This window comes from Prunus mume, linkage group LG2 (genome assembly GCF_029339155.1).
Source record: "Prunus mume cultivar Tortuosa linkage group LG2, ASM2933915v1, whole genome shotgun sequence".
Lineage (NCBI taxonomy): Eukaryota > Viridiplantae > Streptophyta > Magnoliopsida > Rosales > Rosaceae > Prunus > Prunus mume.
Window position 1 is genome coordinate 40,874,665 of NC_142699.1, and position 15,854 is coordinate 40,890,518.

Sequence of the window (15,854 nt, forward strand, 5' to 3'; positions counted from 1 at the left end):
CATTTCTAGAAAACGACTCTCCTCGTCCAGGATCTCCAAAGGGTCGTGCGCTTTGGGCAAAAACAGAAAGTTTTTCATTTCTCATACCTCTGTCATGATTGCGCTGAGGACGATTGAAACCGTCTCCACATCTTTTAAATACATTCGGCAGAAAGTAAGCGACTCATATTGAACCCAAGCCTCTACAATTGATCCTTGAGCCACTGTTCCTTACACTTTTTTTCAGCTCTCCTAGAAGCCTGCCAAAATAAAACGATATGATACAAATTAGCAACCATGTGATAATGATGCATACACAAACTATAAGGATTATATACCTTTCTATTGGATACATCCAGCGATAGTTAACAGGACCAGCAAGCAATGCCTCTTTTGGCAAGTGAACCATCACGTGCATCATACTTGTGAAGAAAGCTGGAGGAAATATCATCTCAAACTTGCATAGGACTTGGACAATGTCATGGCGCAACTGAAACATGTCCGTCTTTCGCAATGTTTTTGCCGTCAGTTGGGAAAAAAATTTGGACAACAAAATGATTTGCTTCACTACATCTTCGGCAATAGGTGTCGAATACCCACAGAAGTAGGCGTTGCATAAACACATGGCGATCATGGCTTTTAAGTCGATAAATTTACCCCGTCAACATTCATAGCGTGCGATATTAGAAGCATACCCATCGAAAAACTTTACAGACGATACAAACTTTAGAAACTCTTTCTTGTCATTCGGTTTCATAGAAAAGAATGCAAGATCCCTTTAACTTTATCATTGTCCCTATTCATCCATAAACCCCTTCGTATGCCCATTCTTTCCAAATCAAGATGAGCTTTGATCGTGTCCTTTGTCTTCCCCTCGATATCTAGAATCGTGCCCACCAATGTGTCGAATACATTTTTCTCAACATGCATCACATCTAAATTATGCTTCAATTTGAGTTTCAACCAATATGGGAGCTCAAAAAACATAGGCTTGTGCGTCCAGTTCATATGTGTAGAAAGTAAATCGACTAAGCTATTTTCGAGAGGGCAAAATCCAGCAGGTTAAGCTGGTCAATATCTCATCAGGACCATTCTCTAGGTCTAAGGCGACGCTCTGTGTTCCGTCGAACTCTTTATCTTTTTCCCTCCACTCGTGGTCCCATGGCAACCATCTCCGATGACCAAGGTAACAAACTTTTTCAGCGTGCCAACCAGAAGTTACATCTTCCTTGCATACAGGACATGCCATATAACCCTTTGTGCTCAACGAAACCATTACATATCTTTGAAATCATTCTGATCCACATAGCTGCTGCCCATAAAGTGAACATCTTCCCAGTTGATTTATTATGCGTGCAAACACCGTTTGTCCATAAATCCTTCAGCTCATCAACCAGCGGCCTTAAGTAAACATCGATTGACCTCCCAGGATCCTCAGTTATCAAAACAGTCATCATCATGTATTCTTTTTTCATGCATTTCCAAGGCGGCAAATTATATGGGAATCGAAAATCGGCCAAGTGCTGTGGTGTTGGTTTAGAACCCATACGGATTGAATTAAATCGGCGGCAAGTCCCAATCTAACATTTCGGGATCAGCAGCAAACTCGGGGAGCGTTCGATTGAACTCTTTCCATGCCTCCCCATCTGCAGGATGCTGCATCACATCATCGTCTACCCGTTTTCCTTATGTCATCTCATATACGTGGCGGTATCGTCGACATATACAATCATTGCAACCTAGGTTTGATGGCGGATAACGCATGACTTTTTGTGGGATCTTAGTCGTCCTATTCGAGATGTCATCTTGAACCTCGACTCATTGCATATAGGACATGTATCCAACGATTCATGCTCTTTGTAGAATAACATGCAACTGTTTTTGCAAGCATGGATTTTTTCATAACGCAATCACAGACCATTCAACACCTTCTGCGCATGTTTATGGTCTTTCGGCAAACAATTGTCCGTCGGAAGCATTCTCTTGAAAACCTCCAAAAAGTAATCGAAACACAGGTTCGACATACGATACTTTATTTTTCGTGCATTAGCTCCACAATGGCCGTGAGAAAGGAAAAGCTCTCGCACCTGTATAACTCTTGGTTAGCATTTTTTAACAATTTTTCATATTGTTCAAACTCCGTACTGTCTATTGGTGTAGGCACGTCATCTTCCTCTTCTTGATTGATGTTGGTCGATGCAAATGGAAAAACATCCTGTATAATATCCATGACTTGATAATTAGCATCCACAATAGGTTCAACATTGTCCACTCTTGTGGCATTTGAAGACGAAGCATGGTCTAATTGTTCCCCGTGAAGGTTCCAAATGCTATATGTCTCAATCATTCCATTCCTTACTAAATGAAATCCAACATTTTCAATTGTCTCCCATAACGTGTTGTTACACCTTCTACAAGGACAACGGATTCTAGTTGCACCCGGGTTTTGTCTATGTGTAAACTCAATAAAATCCTCGATTCCATCCAAGTATTCGTCTGCGCATCTGTTAGGGTTCTGTATCCACCTTACATCCATAATTCACGAAACCAGAATCACAACACAACAATCACAACAACTTCATCGAAGTTATAATGTCACCTATGCCTTGGTGAGGCCTATCCCATTCGAGAATGCATAGTCACCGCCGTAACCTCACGGCTACATGAGATTAGATTTTGGCGTGGATGAATTTAGCGACATCTCGTCTGAGTTCTTGAGGTGGTCATAGGTATAAATACCTCGTACCACCGAAGAGCGTACCGAGATGACACCGAAATCTCCACAATCGAAACCTAATCTTGTAGCCATAGATTACGAGACAACACTATGCATTACCAAACTGCCCAAATAATTGGACAATTCAAGCATTAATTGGACTGCAGTCATGCATTACGCATCCATGCACGAAATCCAACTAATCTCGAACGGGAAACTAAGTGTTACTAAACATAAAAATAAAAGTACGAAGTTAATTTCAATTAACTTCATACATCATAACATATTGTGCTACGTCACGCACAATTTAACAACATAATATAAATATAACTTCACAAAAAAATTTAAACATAACAAACTAACTTTAACATTATTAATATATAAAACGAATAAAATATCTTCTCAATCGTTCTCCACTAATCGCTAATTACAAATATCCCTAACTTGAAAACAAAATAAAAAGCGTTAAACGAATTTAAATTAATACTTTTAAACTAATGACGAAAAATACTTACCCAATGAATGTATTGAAGTCCCAGCAGTGAGAGAGGTTGAGAGAGAGCGGAGGCGAATGCTTTTTGCATTACGCCTCTGCAATCAATTCTAATATGAAGAAGAAGAAATTTGCGCCGAATATATTATTTCGTCGCGCAAACTTCCGTCATGAAAAACCAAATTTTCCGTCGCACAAACCAAATTTTAAATCGCGCAATCCGTGCGACACCAAACTTTGCGCAAAAACAACATTCCGTCACGCAAAAACCATCATTAAATCGTCGCGCAAAGCGTGAAACTTTACGCGACGAAGATTTTGTACATCGCGCAAACAAAATATCCCACCGGATAATTTTGGCGCCAAAAATAAAATATCCCTCATTTTCTTCGCGTGAAACTTCTTCCCTTCACGCTAAGCTGTCTTTTGCGGCGACCAGTTTAAATCGCACAAGTTTTACCACCAAAGAAAGGACCCACTTGGTTTCTGTCCATTTTTGCGACGAATCGAGAACCGTCGCGCTAGGTTGTTTAGCGGCGATATTTGTCATCGCTCAAGGGTTTAGCGCCAAAAAATTTCGGCTATTTTCACCTCACTTTGCGCGGCGTATTTTTGGTCGCGCAAAGACATTCGTCTTGCGAAACTTTTGATCGCGCAAGTTTTGTGGTATCTTGCGAATATTTTTTAAATCGCCCCATGTGTTTTCTTGTGACGAATTAGTGTTAAATCGCTCAAACTTCGTCGCGCAAATGGTAAAACGTAGTAGTGAATCTACTTATCTTCCCCATATATTCGAAAAAGAACTATACAATATAGACACTAAATGTATGTTTCAACCCGCATGAAAATTAGAAAACAAAACCCTAGTTTTAGTTTTGGTTTCTTGCCAAGCAATGTCATTCTTTTGATGACGAAGAAAATTAAGTCAAAGAAATAAAATGAAAAACTTCGCTTGACCCCAGATTATTTCATAATTTTGGATACTCTTAACGGTAAGGAAATTCACAAATCTCATGAGGTACAAAGAAGCATTATGACATGACAAACGGCACATGCTGATGGAAACATGTTCATGTGGCTTTCCATGAAGACACTGGAGGAGTTTCAGAGTTCTTCCAAGTACTAACGTCATCTTTAACTGCATCAGCAGAAGCAAAAGATTCAAGCTCAGCCAGTTCTTCTGGTGTCAGTTTCACAGAGAGAGCACCAATGTTCTAGTTAAAATTCTCAATCTTGGTGGTTCCGGGTATCGGACACACATCCTTTCCTTGATGATGAACCCAGGCCAGTGCTAACTGAGATGGGGTGCACCCTCTCCTTGCAGCAAGATCACTAACCCGCTCGAATAGTGTTTTATTATGCTCTACGTTTTCGGGTTGGAACCTGCTGTGAAGCTGCAACCATTGAACTAAACAATTCAGAATCAAGACTAAGTTTGCTTGATCAAAATGACATGATAAAGATGTACAACAATCCAATGGACAGAAATAAGCATGACCAGAAAACTACAGTTAACTTTCTAGGAAATCAGGAGAAGTTCATGGGCAACCTTTCTTGCCAATTTATTTCTTCAAATTATAGTGAAGCATTAGAGAAACCGAAAGGCCTAAATGAAAAATGGGAGTGTGAAACTCTGAGAAATTTTCCTTGCCACCACAAAACATTATAAACTAAAGAATATTGAAGCAAATTAGAAAGTTAGTGGGCTCTGACTGTCTGGATGAATGACAGCTACTTACGTACTAACGTTACAGAAAGAAATTTTGTGCACTAGCCAAGTTTTTTATGGAGAGAAGACTACTGAGAAAACTCAGTACGAGGGTACTAGGAGAGACTACTAGGCATTGTTAGATGAATTATCAACTTGAGATCTTTCAGGGGAGATGGAAGTTCAGGAAATACACAATAATAGCATCATGATGATACCAAGAAAACTTTATCTGGCAGTTTGGTAATTTAAAATCGACAAAATTTGTGAAATACCAACAAACCTTTCGAGAATCATCATGAGAGAGGTCTTCTTTACTGTTTCACATCTCTCTTTCTCTTTCTATCTCCTTCTATTATTTTTATACAATGGGAAATCGAACCTACGACCTTAGTTACAGGAGTAAATACTCTTAATTATGGTTAATAAGGGCAAAATAATAATATCAATTGTTTTAAAAAAATATATATTTGAAAACAAATACTCCATGTTTTATTCCCTATTCTCTCTTCCTATTTCTTGCCTCAGTCCACATGCATAGCATGTTTCAAATTACTAGTGTTGATTATCATAACACTCTTCATTTTTAAATTAATTATTAACGAGTGTGAATAATGGGTTGTATTAGGTAAAAGAATCATAATATTTTCAACTACAAAAAATTCATAATCTTAGGGCCCGTTTGATAACTGTTTCAATTTTAGTTTTTAGTTTTCACTTTTTGTGCTAGAGCATAGAGGAAAATGAAAGTGAAGATGAGACTAAGAGAGAAGATGAGAGAGAGGAGTTATAAAAGTGAAAACAAAATCTTGAAAGTGAAAACAATTTCAAATAGATTTGAGTTTTTAGTTTTTGTTTCTACTTTTGTTATTCCTCCCTCCCATCCTCTCCTCTCATCTTCCCTCTCAATCTCATCTCCACTCCCATTCTCACTTCCATTCTCCATTTTTTTTCCGCTATACTCTAGCACAAGAAATGAAAACTAAAAACTAAAATTGAAATGGTTTTCAGACGGCCCTCAAATTTAAACTCAAGTACAACATCCAAAGGAAAATTGCTAAACCCAAAAAAGGACTCAAATTTTTTTGCTGATCGACCAAAAATAAGGATAATTGCTAAACCCAATATAAGTATTTTGAGAGATATATCCTTTTTTTTTTTGCCAAAGTATCAGCTATCATATTAACTTCTTGAAAGTAAGTCAGAAACTAGGAACAAAGTACGTAAAAAATATGAAATGTCTTTAAATATAGTGCTTGGCACTAAATAGGGCGATGATAAGGCAATCGCAAAGAGTTTACTTTGCTTTCCAATTTTTTCGGTTTCGTTTCTCTTTTTAAATGTATGACATATGACAATTTGATTAACAAAAGAATAATGTTACTCTTACAACATTTGTATACCACATCCTTATACCATTTTATGTGGCAGTTGAGATGGACAGCTACATCAATTAATTCATAAAAGAAAAGAAAATATTAAATAATTTTAATTGATGTGGCTATCCACCTCAGCTACCACATCATGTGTTATATAATGGATATATTCTCTTAAAAGCATTATCTTCCCCAATTATTCGTAAAAGAACAATACAATATAGACACTAAATGTATGTTTCAACCCACATGAAAATTAGAAAACAAAACCCTAGTTTTGGTTTCTTGGCAAGCAATGTCATTCTTTGTTGTGATCTCTTAAAAATTGCCAGTTACAGAGAAAATTAAATCAAAGAAATAAAATGAAAAACTTCGCCTGACTTCAGATTATTTCATAGTTTTGAATACTCATACAACATGATGAAATCTGCGTACAAAATGACGAACGTCTCAAAGTCAGTCATTACATACCACTTCACATGCACTACTTATTCTCATAACAGTAAGGAAATTCACAAAGCTCGTGAGGTACAAAGAAGCATTATGACATGACAAAATGCACATGCTCATGTGGCTTTCCATGAAGACACTGTAGGAGTTTCAGAGTTCTTCCAAGTGCTAAAGCCACTCTGATATCTGCCACCTTTAACGGCATCAGCAGAAGCAAAAGAATCAAGCTCAGCCAGTTCTTCTGGTGTCAGTTTCACAGAGAGAGCACCAATGTTCTGGTTAAAATTCTCAATCTTGGTGGTTCCGGGTATCGGACACACATCGTTTCCTCGATGATGAACCCAGGCCAGTGCTAGCTGAGATGGGGTGCACCCTTTCCTTGCAGCAAGATCACTAACCCGCTCGAATAGTGCTTTATTATGCTCTACGTTTTCAGGTTGGAACCTGGGGTGATCCTGCAACCATTGAACTAAACAATTCAGAATCAAGACCAAGTTTGCTTCTTCAAAATGACATGATAAAGATGTACAACAATCCAATGGACAGAAATAAGCATGACCAGAAAACTACAGTAAACTCTCTAGGAAATCAGGAGAAGCTCATGGTCAACCTTTCTTGCCAATTTATTTCTTCAAATTATAGTGAACCATTAGAGAAACCGAAAGGCCTAAATGAAAAATGGGAGTGTGGAACTCTGCCACAAAACATTATAAAATAAAGAATATTGAAGCAAATTAGAACGTTAGTGGGCTCTGACTGTCTGGATGAATGACAGCTACTTAGGTACTAACGTTATAGAAAGAAATTTTGTGCACTACCCAAGTTTTTGATGGAGAGAAGACTACTGAGAAAACTCAGTAAGAGGATACTAGGAGAGACTACTAAGCTTTGTGAGATGAATTATCAAATTGAGATCTTGCAGGGGAGATGGAAGTTCAGGAAATACACAATAATAGCATCATGATGATACCAAGAAAATTTTATCTCGCAGTTTGGTAATTTAAAATCGACAAAATTTGTGAAATACCAACAAACCTTTCGAGAATCATCATGGGAGAGGTTTTTGACGAACTCAGCGCCTGATGAAAAGAATCCTCTCCCTAGAGGACTGTATGCAACAATACCAATGCCAAGTTCCCTGAGAAATTTAGGCAAGTGTGATAAATTATAACGAATTTGGTACCTACTTGTTATTTACAAATAAAATAGTTATATCAGTTCAATAAAGCCTCACCGGCAAGTAGGAACTATTTCTGCCTCAGCATCTCTCGACCACAAGGACCACTCCAACTGCACAGCTGTTATTGGATGAACAGCATGTGCTCTTCTTATTGTAGAAGCGGAGGCCTCAGATAGGCCAATGTACTTCACCTTACCCTCTTCAACTAGTTTCTTCAATTCCCCTACCTTGCAAAAGATATAATGAAGGAATTTAAGGAATCAAAAGAAAACGCTCAAAATAAGTTATTCATGATAATCAATACTGCATTTTATGATACTCTAGAGCAAGTCCCAAAAAAAGGATGCAATCACATTGAGATAGGAACTAAACTTTAAAAAATTACAACTAATTTGCAATCACAAACAAGGGGTTCCTGTTATATGAGAAATGAGGTCAAACCGTGACTTCCGCAAGGTAAACCACAAATGAAATCAAATTGAGGAATTGATAAAACATGTGACTAAAAATGATACAAGATGTTGTAAATCTTCGGATAAACATGACTTTCCTAGGCCTGCAGATGCATATTGCTCTGTAATTTCTATTAAAGGAGATCAAATCTCAAAGAGGGAAGAAGACAAACCGTGACTTCTATGGGTACAGTGGTGTCAATCCGATGCTGATAATAGAGATCAACAGAATCAACACCAAGGCGCTTCAAGCTATCCTCAGCAGCAGCCCTCACATAGGCAGGGTCACCTCGCACCTCCCTCTTCTTGTCTACTAAGTAAATGCCAAACTTGGTGGCCAATTCAACCTTCTCTCTTACCCCTCCCTTCAGAGCCTGTTCCTCATCAATCCAACAAAATCTAGTTCACTTCATCATCATCAATCGCAATTAATTGAAAAATCTAAACAAAACCCAAAAAAGCAATTACATTTATCATTGTCTCTCCCAATGCTTGTGCTTGGCTGGCTTAGTATCTTAAATACAGGAACCAGAGTGAACACAACCCAATTCACTTCTTCACTAATTCATCCCATTCAACAATACAAACAAAACCCACAAAGCAATTGTACAAATTATTGTCTCTCTCAGTGCTTGTGCTTGATTTAGTAACTTAAATACAGGAACAAGACTCAACCAAACCAAGCCCAATTCATTTTATCATCAACTCATCCAATTTAACAGCCCAAACAAACCCAAAAAGCAATTGATACAAATTATGAGCAAATATTAAGAAGCAAAGTCGAGGTTAGTGGCGTACCTTGCCAAGCAGAATTTCGTTGGTAAAGGGGCCGTAGAAGTCAGAGGTGTCGAGGAAGGTGACGCCGGAGTCAATGGCATGGTGGATGAGACTGATCATGTCTGCGTCGGGCTTCGGAGCGTCATAGAAGCCAGACATGCCTATACATCCCAGGCCTTGAGCAGAGACCTCAAGGCCTTGTGAACCCAACTTTATTCTCCTCACTCCTCCTGCCATTTGCTATCTGTGGTTGTTTCAGTTTGGTTCGTATATTTATATCTGCAGAAAGTGAAAACTTCAAAGGAGCTGGCCAATCAGAAACAATTCACTGAGGTGCAGCAAGCGTCATGGCTGACGCGGAAGCCACTGCAACTGATGCTTGTCTTTTGAACAAGCCACCGTCTGGTATTCGCTCTCGCCCTTCCATCCGGCAAAAAGACATATATTTGTTACCCCTTTACATTTAACAGAAATTAAAAAAATGTGACCAAAATTGAGGATTCTATCTGTTTTGTTTCAAATTGAAATGGCACAGAACAAAGTGGTAAACTATTTTATAATGTTTTGTGACCAAAAGTGACTTTTGCCATAAAAGATTAAATAAATAATTTTTTTTGAAAAGGAGATAGAAAATATAACAAAAACAATTGAATCAATTGAATCAATACCACCTACTCCATCTTATCTGTTCGACAGCCACTAACCCCACCTACTCCATCCCTCCCCTCTCTCCGACAGCCAGTAACGCAACCCCATCAATTGAATCAATCCTTACCCAGGCATCTTTCTCCTTCCATTAATCAAACCCAGAAAAAAGTTCTTGTGTTTCTTTTACTCATCAAACTTAGTTTCTCCTTTTCAATTCATGAAACCCAGTCAAACACAAAATGAGTAAACTAAACAAACCCAGCAGCTCAGAAAGAGGTTTAACAAATTAAAAATATGAACTTCAATTGCTGAGAAATCCCAACAAATTCATACCTTCAGACTAATGTCTCATCTCAAAATGAAATCACCATATTTGAAGGGAAGATTCCCAAACCAGCACACCAGACCATGCTATTAGAAAGAGGTTTAACAAATTTGGGTCAGGTTTGATTTTGTGCTAGAGGTGGTCCTGGGGTTTCTTTTTTTTTTTTTTTGGGAGGTGGGGGAGGAATGGGTGTGCTGCGAAATTTTTTTAGGGCGGCTACGCATGGTGTCCAAGAAGGGGAAGGGGGCTGAGGGAGATTTCGACATGGAGATGGCGGATTGTGGCATGTGGCTTGGGAGCAGGCGATGCCTAGTGCTGGAGAGAGTTTTTTGTTTCTTTTTTGGTTTTCCTTTCTTATTTTTTAATTTTCAATTCATGTGTGACCATTGATTGCCATGTCATCATTTAACAAAGCATTTGGCGGGAATGACTGATGGATGTATAGGAATAGTAGAAAAGTCAAACTTTTTGTATGAAGTTGATGAGAAAACTTGATGTTGTAAATTCTGAATTTCAGAAAACTTCTAGACTATAAATTGAAAATTACCCTTATGGCGGGAATGACTTATGGATGTATAGGAATAGTAGAAAAGTCAAACTTTTTGTATGAAGTTGATGAGAAAAAAACTTGATGTTGTAAAGTCTGAATTTCCAAAAACTTCTAGACTATAAATTGAAATTAACCCGTAATTATAATAACAAGTTGCCTCTGTTGGGAACAACTACGATGGTTTGTTTCAAGAATGATGTGTGACATGTTGACCCAATTTTAATTGTTTATTAAATTTATTTAATTGTGAAATTACAATTTTGTCTTTGGGATAAGGCCATGATAGTCACTTTCCGATCTGTAAGGATCTTTCCGATCTGTAAGGATTTTGGGATTTGAGTGGCATTGTTGCGTAGAGCTCGTCGATACAAGTTCATAGAAACGTATCAGAGTTTTAACAAAGAAGTTATGGTCAACAGAAGTGTAGCAGTACAATCGTAAATATTCCAAAGTTAGAATTTTAAAAACCCAGCTCAGTCTCTCTCTATCTCTCTCGCATCTCTCTCATTTCTCTCTCCTCCTCCCCCGACTCTCTCCCTTCACGAACCAGGCCGGCCACGTTTGATTGGCATTCGAGCTACTCCGGCCATGCTAGGTCATGGGACCCTTTGGAAAACGGCCAGCACAAACTAGCGAAGGCGTCATGCTGAAGCCCAACCACCCTAGGCCGCCACGTCACTGCTATGAGCTCGAAACAGCCGCCTTGATTAGAGCTTTCCGACAACATTTCTGGCTACTCCAGTGACGAAATTGGTTGATCCAAGTATGCTTTCTCATCTCAATGAGATCTAGCTATCTATTCAGGTGGTTTGGGTCAATTTTGGGTTATTGAAACTCAATCTAGAATCTAGGTTTTGACCGATTTTTGGCTTGATTTTCCAGCAAGTTCCGGCCACTTTTTGGTTGTGGCCCAACCCAAAGTTGCTTCCCTAGTTGTCACAATCATGTAGGTATAGGTATTGTCGGGTGTTTCGAGAATTTTTCGATCGCCGAAATTTTCTCGAGGCACCCATGCTTGCTGCAGCACCTAGGCCTTGGTGTGGTGGCCCATCTTGTTCTAAAATATTCCCCATGTCATCCCAAGCACGACGGTATGCTCAAATTCGAATAGTGTTATTGTTTGATGGTCGAACGGATTTACACCTATTAGGTGATATCCAGGTTCGATATGTTCAGATCTTTGGATCGACTCCATTTCCAAATATGTTAATCTGTATACCTCTATAATCGTGTAGGAACCCATGGATAGAGAAGTGGAGTCCTGGGTACTCCGAATCAATTATTCAAGATTACGTAAAACGGTGACCGTCTAATCTTGCGATCGAGAGCAATCCTACCGCTCGATCAAGACCAAACTTGCAAAACGGGTTTAGTAGGCTTGGTTGAACTCATAGGAACTTTCGGAGGAGGTCGTGGGCCACACAAGCCCAATTGACTAAATTTGGGAAGTTTGACCACTCGGTTGACTAAAAGTCTTCCTTGGTTATTCCACCTTTTGAAATGCATAGTTGGACCTTAGAAACTCCTCGTTCGTCATACACACACTTGAGTCTTGGGAAAACTAGGAGTTTGTTTTTAAAGTTCTCTTTCAAAGTATTTTATTTAATCTAGTCCTCGTATTCTTCAATAGGTACTCCGGCTCAGCGTACCCAGCAAGCAGGACCCTCTCAGGGTCATGCAGCTTCAAACTTTCTGCGAGTGGACTTTGTTTTGAACAAGCATTATTTTCAAAGATTAGATTACCATGCATTTAAATTGGATTATTTTGAATATGGAGTTGAAATATTATTTTAATTATGGAATTTGCAGTCGTTTGGACATTTAAACTTCATAATTATTTTGGATATGGTTTATATGCTTTGAGAAGTTGTTATTTACATTATGATTTAAGAACTGGGCACGTGGTGTATGAGAGTTTGTACTTTGTTGATTGTTATGTCAGTATTGTGTTTACACCATGCTAAGTACCCTCCCCTAGTTGTTGTACCCACATGTGGCGTTGGATTTTCCGGCTTGTGGGCTCACTTGGTTATGTTAGAACTATATCACACGTGACGTTGGATTTTTTTGACGTGTGATAAAGCAGTCTACGCGTGTAGGACATAGTTGGTTTGGTTTGGCCACATGTGGCGTTGGATTTTCTGGCGTGTGTGCTATTAAGTGGCAGTCCCCCGGTTGGACAGCTCATCCCTAGATGTAGGGTAGAAAGTTGAAACCCTGCGGGCTAGTCAAACAATCCCTGTGTTGGATTGTTTTCCCCGGTACTCGTATTGGTGTGAGATTATCGTATATAGATATTATATGTATATTTATGAATTTTGGGGCGTATACCTATACCATCATGAGAATTTCGTGGTCTATATGTATATAACTATATATATGTATACGCTTAACTACTTTAAAATTTTTCCTTACATACTACGTTTTGTAAACCTATATCTCGGGAAGGCGTTTGGTTAGAGTCAAAAGAAATTGATCTTGGTTAGAACTATACTATATCGGGAGTATGGGAATACCTTAGTTTCATATTGATTTCGTATGAATGGTTTCAATTGCATGTTTTTAGCATTGTTTTTCAAACAGTGGGGTTAGTATGTTGTTTTCAATTATAATAAATAAAAAAAATTTGTCCACTCATAATTTTCTGTTTTACGCCCCTAGGCAATAGCTTGATCTGAGCAGAGTGGGCGAGCCGAGACTTGAATTTCGAGGCTGAACTTCATGTAAGGCAATCTTTATTTGTCTCTATTTCTGTTGAACTTTGTTTTCAGTTGTAAATTGAATTGCTCTAGGATTGCTCTATTATCGCCTATGTTATGGTTGGATGTAAGGCCGGAGGCCAATTCTGTAATTATGTGCTTTTGTATTGTGCATACTGCTGGTTCAGAATTATTATTGTATTTTTGGATAGGTTGAAATTTTTGGGAAAAGTCCATTTTTTAGGGAGACTCTGCGAAATTTCGTGAACTTTGTTTTTGGAGAAGAGGATGATGTTAGTAAGTAGGCCCGACATCGGTGGATGTCGGAAAAACCATAGGGTTAAATCACAGATTGCGAGGAATTTGGAGTGGGTCCTGTCATGATGTTTGGGTTTTATATAAATCCAATAGTTTCCTCCTTAAAGATAAGTTCTAACTCGTGGAAAAAAACAAAGAGTATTTCCCCAGTGCTCTAATTTACTCATTTGATCAATTTTGAGTATAGTCAACAGAGTACATATATATAATTGGTTCGCCAGAGTCTTAAATTGAAGTGCTTTAATTTAGGATTATCAATTGTTAAATCTTGGGAGATGGACGCCTGTTGAACTGCGAGCACAAGGACAGGAGCAAAATATGTGTTTAGGACATTGCAATTCTTGCAAGCCTCAAACGCTAATGTTGTCAGTATTTCTACACATTTATGTTTGTTAGTTTACATGAGTTCTATGTAAGTTTCCTATCATATTTTATGCTTATAATTTTGTTGAGAATTATTATTTTTAAATTCATATTTCCTATTGTTCCACCAACACTAAGTGAACCAAAACAGTAACTGCAGGTATTTAAGCACTAGGTAACACTATGTTTTGGGTCTGTATGAATTTTTGTAAGGGAAAATTGCAAGAAGAGTTGTGGGGTATAGGCCATAGATAAAGAGTCCTCTTTATATTTCACCTAATTCAATCAAGATTTGGTGGGAGGAGTGCAACAGTGGGGACAAGTAAATTGACCATATTACGAAAAGATAAAATGAGTAGTTATGTTCCATAAAATATGAACTATTATAAAATTTTATTTTTAATTTTAATTTTTTAAAATATAAATAAAAATTGACCATATTATCCTCATTTAATTAATATTCAATTTTTAATATTTGCATTAACCAATGGCATTTTCTGATATTTTAAATATTTTACCATTCTCTGCCTTTTGCTTTATATATATAGATTTGTACCACAACCTTCTAGTTTGGGAAACACGGTCTTGTTGTCATGATTGATTTCTGTTTCGTCCACTTGGAATAATTTATACTACTTTACAAGGAGGGATGAGGAAGGAGATGAGAGATAGGGAATGGGACTTGTTGTTGATGGAGGGGGGATTTGGTGGCTGCTCCCTATGGAGGAAGAAAGGTAGGGGCGCTGAGTGGTTGGGTTCTTCTATTTTTTCTTTTTCTTGAGTTAATTACGGCATTATGACTTGGCATTTAGTTGGGGGAAGATGGTGGGCAAATGTCAGCACAGGTTGGAATAGTTTTGGTCCCAATCTGTAATCCAACTCATACATAGCAAATTATGATTTCTTGGGACCTGCTTATTATTAGGCCAACCCAATCCAACTCTTTTGTGATTGAGTTGGGCCATTTGATTAGGTTAACCCAAGATTATGCCCTTAAGTTTTGATTCCAACCCGTATATAGAGGTTTATATTTTTTGAATCCAATACCCACTCATTACCAGGCCAACCCTCTTAGAGCACTTCCACCCATTTGTCATGGCAAAGGGCAAGGGTAAGGCAAGATGTGTTTTCACCCATTGCCATGACAAAGGGCAAATACTATTCACTTTTAGTATTTTTTTTTAACCTAAACAATTAATTTTTAGAAGATTTTCGATTCCCACGTGTCAATATTTATTATAAAATTCATATCTCATAATTCGAATTAATCTTTCTGATAAAATTTCCAGATAAAATTTTCGGTTTCCACGTGTTGATATTTATTATAAAATAGAAATCTCAAATTTCAAATAAAATTTTAGGGTAAGATTCTCAGGTGCCACGTGTCGATATTTATTATAAAATACAAATCTCATATTTCAGATAAGATTTTCACCTTCTAAAATCACGCCACGTGTCATCTCTATCTTCTAAATTTCTCTATAAGCCATAAGCTCAACTCATACCTCTCACATCATATCTTTCTATCCTTTCATTTCTCAGATTTTAGATTTCATACTCCACTTTCAATGTCAAGCATGAGGAGATGCTTGGAGAGACAAGAGCGAGAAATTAAAGAAAGATGGCGTAGAAGAGCTGAAGAAAAAAGGGTGCAGCAAAAAGATGATGAACAAGTTGCCATGGCAGTGGGTATGCTCGATCTATCAAGGCAAGGCCGCCACAGTGGTTCACAAGTCAGCCGTGGCCTGAACATAGACAGATATAGGCATTCTTGGGGTAAAAATCTTTTGGAAGATTACTTTATCCCAAATTCTGTGTAC

The 15,854-nt window shown here is 38.0% G+C and overlaps 1 protein-coding gene across 4 annotated transcripts; it reads right to left on the reverse strand.

Annotated features, from left to right (window-relative positions):
- Positions 1–6,630: 6,630 nt before the first annotated feature.
- Positions 6,631–10,443, reverse strand: LOC103322575 (putative aldo-keto reductase 2). 4 transcript variants are annotated; one of them, XM_016791735.2, is made up of 6 exons: positions 10,113–10,443; positions 9,153–9,410; positions 8,528–8,728; positions 7,957–8,129; positions 7,758–7,860; positions 6,631–7,177 (listed from the first exon to the last, which is right to left on the reverse strand). In XM_016791735.2, the coding sequence occupies exons 2-6, from the start codon at positions 9,366–9,368 to the stop codon at positions 6,839–6,841; spliced, it is 1,032 nt and encodes a 343-aa protein (XP_016647221.2). In that variant the 5' UTR covers positions 9,369–9,410; positions 10,113–10,443; the 3' UTR covers positions 6,631–6,838. The 4 variants fall into 4 exon arrangements, with proteins under 4 accessions (XP_016647221.2, XP_008222725.2, XP_088903279.1 ...); XM_008224503.3 differs by having other exon boundaries at positions 9,153–9,551; positions 10,113–10,442; XM_089047153.1 differs by having other exon boundaries at positions 9,153–9,586; positions 10,113–10,442.
- Between the last annotated feature and the right edge of the window lie 5,411 nt (positions 10,444–15,854).

Coding starts and splice junctions, on each gene's coding strand:
- LOC103322575 (XM_016791735.2), bottom strand. CDS start 9,368: ATGGCAGGAGGAGTGAGGAGAATAAAGTTGGGTTCACAAGGCCTTGAG. Junction 8,729..9,152: donor ACGAAATTCTGCTTGGCAAG/GTACGCCACTAA, acceptor GATGAGGAACAG/GCTCTGAAGGGAGGGGTAAG. Junction 7,861..7,956: donor GAAATAGTTCCTACTTGCCG/GTGAGGCTTTAT, acceptor TAAATTTCTCAG/GGAACTTGGCATTGGTATTG.